The sequence below is a fragment of the Aristolochia californica genome, unplaced genomic scaffold, assembly GCF_029961685.1.
Source record: "Aristolochia californica isolate CCGP_79_NKW_82.1479 unplaced genomic scaffold, dmAriCali1.0.hap1 SCAF_4, whole genome shotgun sequence".
Taxonomy (NCBI): domain Eukaryota; kingdom Viridiplantae; phylum Streptophyta; class Magnoliopsida; order Piperales; family Aristolochiaceae; genus Aristolochia; species Aristolochia californica.
This window is the reverse complement of record NW_027182103.1, coordinates 3,656,416-3,666,959: the sequence shown is the minus strand read 5'-3', so window position 1 is coordinate 3,666,959 and position 10,544 is coordinate 3,656,416. Positions and strand designations below refer to the sequence as shown.

The following is a 10,544-nucleotide window of genomic DNA, read 5'->3' as shown; positions in this document are numbered from 1 at the left end:
TGATCACCTATTTACTATATGCCATCGTGTAAGTAAAATATTCTCCTATGAAAAACTTTTGTTCAAACTCAATTTCTTGTCCATACTTTGTCTCTAAAGTTTTCCATAAACTTTTTAGAGTCTTAGCATTAGAATATAGTCATATGAATTGTTGTTTAGTACCCTAAGGATCAACCTACAACACAAATAGTCATTTTTTTTCTTATTTGTGTTTTACACCCGATCTCGTTGGTTTATGGTCCTCTTGGCAACTAAATAGTAGTTCACTCACAATTATATAGAACAAATCTAGAGTTGTTAACCAGTATTCTATTCTTTTCTGCCATCTAATGAAATACTTCTCATCAAAAGGTTAGGGTTTTAGTGAGTTTTCATATTTACCCATGTTAGAAGTCGAAATCTCTTTCCAAAATTATTAAAAATAAATAATAACTCACAAAAATTTAAATAACACTTCAATAAAAGCCAAAATAATAGTCCGGTGCCGATGTGTACCTTCTATTGACCTGCTTCACCAATCAAGTAAATAATAAATAAATTTTAAATAATTCCTCTATTAGGCCTAAGACTTGTATTCACTGTCTTCGAAAGATATTCACCTCCTACAATGCACCGAATTTTGACTATCCTTCCCCAAGATACAATAAACTTTTTTGCCCTCTTAGACATTCACAATATTAAGCGAACTTTGTAGAACTTTTTGCTGACAGCTCAAACCAGATCGAACAAAGAATTTTTCCTCGTTTTTCTTTCAAGAACACTTAAGTAGATATTTCTATCCTTTCCAAGAAAATCCATCCCTTGATCTTCGGGCTGATCTTACCTTTCATATTTGTCCTTCCAATGATTCGGATCTATACAAGTGAATGTGTGTAGCCAACCACACATGTATGAGACCATGCACAAGCGTCCACATAGGGTGCCTCACTCGCACGTGTGCCTAGGTAGAGAGAGTGAAGAATCATTTAAACCCCAATGGTCCCATTGTTTTAATAATATGAGACCAAAGGAAAGAGAAAGAATAAAGGGAAAGGGAGGAGAGCAGAGGAGAGGCAGAGGGGCTTTCGGTGGAAGAGGTAGACATCTAAAGAGTTCCTCCGGTTGTAACCTGAGGTACCTTTTACAGTGTCATTGTTGCGAAGAGCTACAGTGCCCTCTCCGTAATGAATGGTACCAATAATGATTGGAATGTGCTACTGCTCTCTCGACCCCAAGAGGTTGTTGATGATTGCATCCGGTGCACGTCACTATCTTCTCCTTCATGCAAGCCTCGGCGCTCGCCATATTTATTCTCGGAGAAAGATCCTGGGGATCCAGAAGAAGTTTTCTCATAATCTCAGCCAGCCTCTAAAAACTTGTCCGCAGCTCAAAAATATACAAACTGTATTCAGTGCATCCCACATTTGTGCTGCCACCATCATTTTAAGGCCTGCTTTTCAAAGTTTTCCAATTACAACCAGACCTCTCCTCTCTTTAGACATGCGCTCTCTCTCGTCCCATTCCTATGATCACCTAAAAGCTCACAAATCGACCCTCACCAGCATACAATTTTCATCCGGCATTACCAGCCATTTGGCAGAAAAGAAACCAATCGAAGCCTACCACTTGTTTGATCAAATGACCAAATCAACTGCAAATATTGATTTTGACCCCAATATCTGCAACTCCCTTCTCGCTACTCTTTCAACTGGTGGGCACTCACAATTTTCTCATGCTGTCTTTGATGCAATGCTTTTCAGAAAAATCAGCTTCAATACCATCGGTTTTGGTGTTTTCATAAACCAGTTCTGTCGAGTTTCCAAAGTGGATAAAGTTATGTGTTTATTGGATAGGATAGAAGAGAGGATTAAAGAGATCAATGGGTCAGTAGTTGCAGTTATGGTTGTAAAAGGGCTTTGTCATGCTTCCAGAGTTATGGATTCTTGGCAGGTGCTGGAGGAGCTAAGGAGGAGAAATTGCAAACCGGATTTTATTGCTTATCAAGTTGTGGTTGAAGCCTTTCGTGCACTAGGTAGAGCAGAAGAGGCTCGGAATGTGTTGAGACAGAAGAGGAAATTGGGGGTTGCACCCAGGATGAATGACTATAAAGAATTCATCATCAGTTTGATCTCAGAGAGGCAGGTCGAAGAGGCTAAAGAATTGGGTGAAATTATTATAAGCAATGATTTCCCAATTGATGATGATGCTCTTAACGCTTTAATTGGACCACTTTCAGGAGTTTACACCGATTCTGCTATTTTATTTTGCAAATACATGATAGGGAAAGATAGATTTCCAACTTCGTCCACATTGTACACTTTGTGTAGAAACCTTGTCCAGAGTGGCAAGACTGATGAAATGTGGGATATTATTCACATTCTGTCTTCCAAGGACTATTTTTCTGACTTGCAGAGCTATAGTACTATGATTTCTGTATTGTGTGAAGCAGGTAGTGTGCGAGAAGCCTATGGGGTTCTTAAGGAAATGAAAAAGAAAGGATTAGGCCCAGATATCTTCTCTTATAACTGTCTCATGGAGGCTCTTTGTAGGGAAGATCTAGTACGCCCAGCAAAGAAGTTATGGGATGAGATGTTTAAAAGTGGCTTTTGTGGCAATCTTCAAACTTATAACGTACTTATCAAAAAATTGTCTAAAGTTGGGGAAGTTGAAGAAGCCCAGCATTTGTTTTATCACATGCTGGAGAAAGGAATTCTTCCTGATAGTATTACCTACACAACTCTTCTTAGAGGACTGTGCCGAGAAGCTAAGATAGATGAAGCTTGTGAGATAGTTTTGAAGTCCAGGAAACAGGACACTGAGCTTTTCAAATCAAGCCTAAATGTATTTGTTATTTCTCTTTGCAAGGAAGGTATATTACTCGACCAAAATAATTTTAATCACAAAGAGATGTTTACTCGATGTATTTGACTGGGCAAAGATTAGTAAAAATGAGGTTCAGGGGAGGAAAATTAAACAATCTGTAGTTGGTAGGGGAGGGTGTAGGAGGTCCATAAGCCCAATCACACCTTACTGAAAGTCAAATTTCATATAGCAAAATATCTTTTGTTCTCCCACGGGGAGACATGGGGTCTTCTCTGAACCTATAACTCAGCATGCAGTCATCTCATTCTCCAAGCTTGCCATAGTTTAACTTCTGCAATAGTGTGGAACTTTTCTATATTAAATATTTCTTTTCACAAGACAGAAGTTCCTGCCATTTTGTCCAGCTCTTTTGCACTACTCCAGAGATAGTAACATGGCATCTAGGAAAGTTGTCATCTGAAGTGTCCTTTCACTTGGGATCACTTAAGATGCTTGGCCTACATCATATCCATATCATTGCACATGATTAACAATATTTCGATATGTGTTCTAGCTACATGATCAGGACAAAGGTGACATCTAGAGCCTACCGGCTATTGTAATTTCTATTGGTTAGGGATCTCTTCTTGTCTTAGTTTTTAGTTTGAGAAAACCAACTTATAGAAACACCTCCAGTGATTCATTTCGTATCTGATTTTGCTTTGTGCTTTAATTGATTCTTATTGTTGTGTACAAGAAATTTTTTTGCCTTCCATACTTGACCTGAAAATAGTTTGGAAGTGAAAGACAATATATTCATTTTGATGACATATAGTTTGATTCCTGTCTTAATTTTTCAGTTTGCATCATGCAGGTAAATTCTCTGTTGCTTTGAAAGTCATGCAAGGTTTATCCTCCAGTGATATAGATGACTCCAATTCACATGTAACTCTGCTGAAAAGTTTAGCTGAATCTGGAGAGATTAATGTGGGCATCAATCACATCAAATGGGTCAGAATTAACCAACCTTGGAAGCTGCAAAGAATCACAAATAAGCTTGTACAATCCCTTTCGTTCTCTCTGAAGATGGAACCTACTCTCAGGTTGCTTCATGCCATGCATCAAATAGGTATAGCATTTGAAAATGATTCCTGGATAAATTTGTACAAGGACATTCAAGCATAGATATTGATGGGCCTCTTTTTTGTGATTCGTGAGAAGTTTATTGGGAAAAGAGAAAGGAAATACAATAACCAATACAAGAGCTGGTGTTCAGATCAATGAGAATGAAATGACTTACGGAATAATCCAGATCAAAATGTGAATGTTCATCCTTAGAATTGATCAGATTAAAATGAAAGCTGGTACAGCCATAATGCTTTGCCTAAATAATTAGAATACATATCGAGAAATAACTTACTGATTTTATGTCGCCATTCAGATACAAAATTGTTTTTCTTCTCCATGTCCACATGTCAAAAAGTAAGGATCTCAAGCTTGTTAAGCTCTGCCATAATATGCAGGTGTTCTCTGCCAAGAAGTTTGACAACAATGAGCAAGATCCTTAGCTTGGAAACCTCCCACTCCCACAGCCCCTAATATACATAGGCTTAGCCCAGCTAAAATACCACTCATTGGACCAAAGAATAGAAATCTTGGACATCTCAAAACTCACTAGCAACTTCAATTCCCACCATCTTGCAACTATTGTTGTACAACCAACTTCAACTTCAACCATCGTGCAAGTGATTATGTCAACGCCTATCTGTAACAAATATAGGAGAATCATTGTCACTGCATCTGCGAATTCAACAATTAGTAAATGCTTCACCCCCATTACCTACTATTCAAGTCAAATTCCCCAGCTTGCTGCCACTCATTCTGCATTCCAACCTCCCCATTTTCATGTTCATTCCCATCATTCAAGAAATCCTCTGGCAGATCTTCATCTTCCCTTTGACTACTCCCCCAGCCATGAAGTATCTCATCCATGATAACTCCTTGTTCTTGCAGGCCCATGTTGTGGCCATCAATTGACTCTCCCTGGGATCCAGTAGCATTTGCCCTCATGGGTCCACGGGTCATCATCATCTCTGCTTGGGCGTGAGCCAGTGCCTCAGCCCGAGCCCTTACATCAGCCCGAGCCTGTTCTACTTGAGCCATTGCCATTCTCATCTTAGCTTCTTGCCCTGCCTTTTCAATTGATTCAATCTCTGTTCTTAGTTCTAACATGGCCTGCTTTTCGTCCTGTAGAAGGGCCTGCTCAATCATCAGTCTCTCCTCCAACCTGAACTCCCCTTGGGCCCGCTTGCGGGAGATTATGTTGAAAGCAAGTACCTGCTTCTCAAATGTGGAAGTGAATTCACCAAGCTTCACTGCAATGGTGTGGTCCCACTGTTGGGAGCGGGATGGCATCTGGCCTGTGGTGTCAGAGTCAAGGATTTTGTCATCCTCTTCTGTTTCATAATCAGCCACCACATGATAAGGCAACAGCCTGCAATGTCTCATCACAGTGAGAGAGAGTAGAAGCAAGAAGAGAAGCAATAGTAAACTTAAAAGGGAAAAAGAAGTAGGCATAATTATTATTTTTTTTTTTGGAAGAAATGCCACATTATTTTTGTGTTAAAGCAAAAGACTACACATTCTTCATTCAAAGAACATGCAAATCATTATGTAATGAACATTTAAAGTACCTACTTGGGCCAGTTCCCAAATTAGTACAGAACTGTTTAAAGTATATTCTCTTCAATAGCTAGTCTATCCATCTCCTCCAAATTAAGGACCAAGGTTGCCCCAAAGAGTCTCTTTCCACTACCTAGGCTTGGTTATACAAAAAGAAAGGGAAACTAATGACTGAGGAGAAACAGAGGATACAAATACACAGATTCTAAACTTGTTTACTTGAAAGGATACTGATTGCTGAATGTTGAATCCAGTCACATTAAAGATAAAAAGTTAAATCTTCTCAAAGCACCATGACAGAATGCAAAAAGATATAAAGGTGTCAAGATGGATATCAGAATATTTGAATATCTAAACCAATAAGCAGCAGCAACATACAAATAATTGCCCGAAAGACATTGTCTGGTTTTTTGTCAGCAGGCACCTCTGCCCATAAAGAGGAGAGCCTACTTGATTCTGGTCAAGAGCAAAGACCTAATCTGCCTTTTTTAATCTTACCATGCAAGACATCAGGCCTTTGACTTGCCTGAGTACGTGCATATGCAATCCTGAATTCTCATGCAAGAATACTTAAGGATGTCTCATTGCCTGTCCAGTTATACAACTCGCTCTCAATCTCATTGAACTCCTTAAGGATGTCTAATTTGGCATTGAGACAGAACTTTCAAATGAAATCAGCATCAAGCACAAAACAAGTAACTGCAAGGTTAGTCTTAGGGTCTGAAATTGGAGTACTTAATTTTTTTTTCATTTGAATATTCAATTGGAGTACAACATACAGATTCTGATCCATCAGGAGTAACCCTATCAAACAAAATGTGTTCTATGTTTACAAAGGTCACACAATCAAAGATCCAATTTTTGTTTTCCAATCATCTTATACAACTAGGTTTAAATAGGTACTACTACTCATTGGAACATCATGTTTCAAATGATTAGTAGTTAACAAGTAGTTAAATTGGAGAGCTTGAGTTATACATAATACACTGTCGTATCCAATGTAGCAGAAATCAAGATAAGATATTTAGAAAAAAATCAAGAGTTCAAGTATAAAAGTCGACCATTTTCTTGATCTTTTCCCATTGTCCATCTCAAAATTAAGCACATGAGCATATTTAAAGAAGTCTCAAATTCAGAATTATGGATTCCAACAAGCTGAAAAGCTTATGCAGTGCATATATTACAATAATTGCCTTCTACTTTACAGGAATACTCATTTCTGTTTTACCTTTTCATCTTCTATGAAAATGCATACAACAAATACAAGGAAAATACATGAAGGTGTTACAAAGAGTACTGACACTCAAAGATGTGCAGAGCAATTAATTCAGTACATGCACAATCAGGAAAAACCCAAATAGCTGACAGACAAAAGATGCATGAGCAATAACAAAAAGACATTTGAGCATACCTAAATTTTAAGCAGTGGTCTAAGATGGAAGAGTCGAAGTTACAAATATCATCTGAACCTCCCAATTATGATTCAACACCATGTTCAAAAATTCATAAATTGAAGCATGCAGATTATGCTACAGAACTGACAGAAAAAGTGCTTTTAAAATGCCGAGTTAAACAGGTAACTCTGTCAGTGAAAATTACATATAAAATTACTTCCTCATTCCCAATCACAAACGATAATATTTTGGTGAATATAAAATTTCAATAGATTTTTTCAGTCAATGTCAAGACAAAAAAAAGCCAAAGGAAAAAAGACGCAAGGAAGTTGTTAATGTTTAGAGCTACAAAGTGACTCTTAGCCAGCATCCAATATAAACCTGCACTCCACTTCTTACAACTGGAAGGAAAACGAAAAAAAGGAACAAAAAAGAGTCAAATATGGCATTCCAATAATGGCCAGTTCAAACTCCATAAACGTAAGATGTCAGAACCAAATCCAACAAAACACTGAACAAACCACCAAGACCTCACATAGTATGCGGATCTACATCTCCCCAGAAAATAAAACCAACGAGTTACCAAGTGCAAAAGCCTTATGCCATCACAAATATTACCTTAAACGGGAAATATTATTTAACGAAGCATGAGCGAGAAAGGAGCAGATAAAGAAAGAAAACCCTAATAGTACCTCTCACAAGCATCTTCCAGGGAGGCGAAGGGGCGGTTAATGTCAGGGTGGCATATAAGCCATGCGTCCTGGTGGGCCATCTCCAGTTCCGCCTGACTATTGGGTCCACGACCCACATTCACTTTTTGCTGCTGCGGTTGCTGCTGTGGTTGTTGTTGCTGTTGCGGCTGTTTATTTTGGCTTTGTTGGTGGAATGGCTGCTGCGCAGGGAGGTTTTGATGTGGTTGAGCGTGTTGATTCTGAATGTGGAAAGGCGGGCGGAGGTGGGCGTCGATATTGGAAGGGAAGCGGGAAATGGCGGCCGCCTGAGCTGAAACTTGTTGTTGTTGTTGTAGTTGTTGTTGTTGTTGTTGTTTTTGTTGCAGCTGTTGAAAAAGGAGGAGCTGTTGCTGCTGGTGCTGCTGTTGGTGTTGTTGCTGCAACAGCAGTTGCTGCTGCTGCTGCTGCTGCTGTTGTTGTTGTTGTAGCTGCGGTGTCATGGTCCTGTGCGCGTCTTCCATTGGCACAAAATTTCTGGGCGGAAACTGAAAATAGATTCTTTCCGTTAGTTGAAGGAAGGGAGTTCGGAACCGAATCGGAATGTAGATGAATCTGACTGCGTAATCGGATATTATGATTCTCAAAAATTTAGTTTTTTCTTAATATGACGACATAAATGCCGTTATTTCTAATGGAGTAACAATTAAAATATATAAATCCATATTTATATTTCTTTTTAGAAAAATAAATTGTATTATTCTAATTAAATCTAATAAAATGAGATTTACCCCTCATAAATAATCCCTCATAAATTCTCCATAAAGGTCGAACAATTGTGCATACTTAGACATTGTTCTCCTCAATGTTCTATGCCTCCTCTCGGTCGTTTTTCGCCCTTCTTGGACGCAACTAATGGGATTCAAAGTAGAAAAAGGACAATGTTATGAATTGTAATTGAGTTGAGTGGATGAACCCTAATTGTTCGACCTTTCGGAACACAATTTATTCACATAAGTGAACAGATAACTCTTTGGTCGTCAATTTTTTTTAACAGTACAATTTTGTTCATTTGATCATACCTTAACATTGTTAGGTCATGTTTGAGCTTTTGTGGCACTTAATCTTTTATGAGCTTCCCATGACAATGAAGTAGCAAAAATTTACTTTTAACATATTCTTGATTTATGGAACTTTCTTTACATTAAGTGAGACCATAGGATCATGCAAACTAGTTGCATGTCTTTGAAGATAATGAACTAAGAAAAACTGAAAAAGGCATAAAAAACAAGTATAAGTTCGAATGAGAGTATTTCTTATTTCTTGTTTACATTCGACCACTTGACAACCACCGACAATGCAACGATCAAAGGGGCTTCCAAAAGATCGCTCATAATAGAACACCAAGCTCTTCCCCCGATACAACAAAAATCACCTATAACTTCTCCCCCCTCTCTATAAAACACTTAAGTATTTTCCCAACTAAAGAATGAAAAGATGATTTACAAAAAAAGAAAAATAAGAAACGAGTTGGGGGACTTACTGATTCCATATTTAAAATGAGCACAGGCTTGAAACCCTTCAGATTGTCGAGTCAAATCTGATGAACGAAACACTTTGGAGCGCTTATGAAGATTTGAAAAGACTATAATTTTTCTCAAGATTTTAAGCACTCGTCGAAGAGGTATTTATAGAGTCCAAGACTCAACTAGCCGTTTTTTTACCGTTGGAAGTAGAGGGATTTCCTCTTCCCCGACCCCACCATTAGAGTGGACTCTACTAAAACTTAAGATTTGCAATAAATAGAGTTGAACCGAGTGTATGGAATCGATTTTGTTTCAAACTCGAGTGCAAAAACTCTTTTTCTTTGTAGGCAAAGACTATTTCGCTTATTGTAAGCTTAGCCTTAACTTTTCTACTTATTTTCTTCTATTTTCCCCATTTTAGGTCATTTATATATAGCTTCATTTCTTCACCTCCAAGATTTGTGTATATAATCTTTTTGACATACTATTTTTGGCCTTTTTCGTAACAATGTTTCTCAAATATTTATAGTCAGATTTGTCCACCATGGAAAATAGGTTTGGAATTAAAAGTAAGCTTGTTTATAAAATTGCAATTTAGTCTGAAATCATTTACAACAATGCTATTATTTGAATCTTATCATGAAAAAATGAGTAAACATAAACAAACTTAAAATCCACACCAACAAGTAAGAATATGACACAAAATAGTATCAAATAATATTAATTAAAGTTTAAATATTTAAAATTAAATTTAATAGTAAAATAAAAATGGATTGCCCCTCAATTATATGGACTTGAGTCCACTTTACTTACCATATTAATGTAATGTTTGACCTTTATTTTTTACTCTTAGAGTTCTTGGTGTCTTAACTCTATGTATTCAATCTTCCAATATCCCATCTTAGCATTAAATAATTTGTTGTTGCTTTACATTTGCCCTTGCTTTTTGAGTATTCATCACTTTATTCGAATGTTGTTGAAAAAATCAACTCTACCAATATATTTTCCTTACCTTTTTGCATGTTTTATATAAATATTTGCTTGTTTCTATGTATTCGTCACCTGGATCTATGAATTTAATCTCTAAAATACAAATAATTGCTAGTGATTTTCTAGTTTTATTTCACTTGCAACTATATGGTGTCAGAGGTGGTTCCGTCCACTATTGTAGGCAGTAGCTTTCCGCACCTAACAGATCAATCTGTTGGGTTGTATTGGCTAGTCGCTATCGTGGTATCAGAGCTGGGCACGCCACGTCCCGCGTTTGAATCCTGTGAGAGGCGGTAAAAAATGGGTGGGGTGGGTGTCAGAGTAATTCCGTCCACTCTTGTAGGCGATAGCTTTCCGTACCTAACAGATCAGTCTTTTGGGTTGTATTGGCTAACTGCTATCATATGGTTGTAGATTACTTCACTTATATCTATCACTTAGCCTTTTGCATTTAATTTATTATCTTTTGATTAAAGATTTATTTACAATACAGGTTTTATTGA

General features: G+C 37.5%; 2 protein-coding genes across 2 annotated transcripts; one reads left to right on the top strand and one right to left on the bottom strand.

Moving 5' to 3' along the window:
- The first annotated feature begins 1,064 nt into the window (after positions 1–1,064).
- On the top strand, positions 1,065–4,077 carry LOC137962578 (pentatricopeptide repeat-containing protein At5g14080). The gene is made up of 2 exons (XM_068809528.1): positions 1,065–2,848; positions 3,656–4,077. The coding sequence occupies exons 1-2, from the start codon at positions 1,168–1,170 to the stop codon at positions 3,964–3,966; spliced, it is 1,992 nt and encodes a 663-aa protein (XP_068665629.1). The 5' UTR covers positions 1,065–1,167; the 3' UTR covers positions 3,967–4,077.
- LOC137962579 (uncharacterized) lies at positions 4,001–8,057 on the bottom strand. Its single transcript, XM_068809529.1, has 2 exons — positions 7,550–8,057; positions 4,001–5,275 (listed from the first exon to the last, which is right to left on the bottom strand). Exons 1-2 carry the CDS (start codon positions 8,047–8,049, stop codon positions 4,618–4,620), a joined length of 1,158 nt encoding a protein of 385 aa, XP_068665630.1. The 5' UTR covers positions 8,050–8,057; the 3' UTR covers positions 4,001–4,617.
- Positions 8,058–10,544: the final 2,487 nt, after the last annotated feature.

Bases quoted from the DNA above. Each gene is read 5' to 3' on its own strand.
- LOC137962578 (XM_068809528.1), top strand. From the start codon at position 1,168: ATGGTACCAATAATGATTGGAATGTGCTACTGCTCTCTCGACCCCAAG. The intron at 2,849-3,655 runs GTATATTACTCG...TGCATCATGCAG, and splicing joins TATTTCTCTTTGCAAGGAAG to GTAAATTCTCTGTTGCTTTG.
- LOC137962579 (XM_068809529.1), bottom strand. From the start codon at position 8,049: ATGGAAGACGCGCACAGGACCATGACACCGCAGCTACAACAACAACAA. The intron at 5,276-7,549 runs GTACTATTAGGG...GAGACATTGCAG, and splicing joins CTGGAAGATGCTTGTGAGAG to GCTGTTGCCTTATCATGTGG.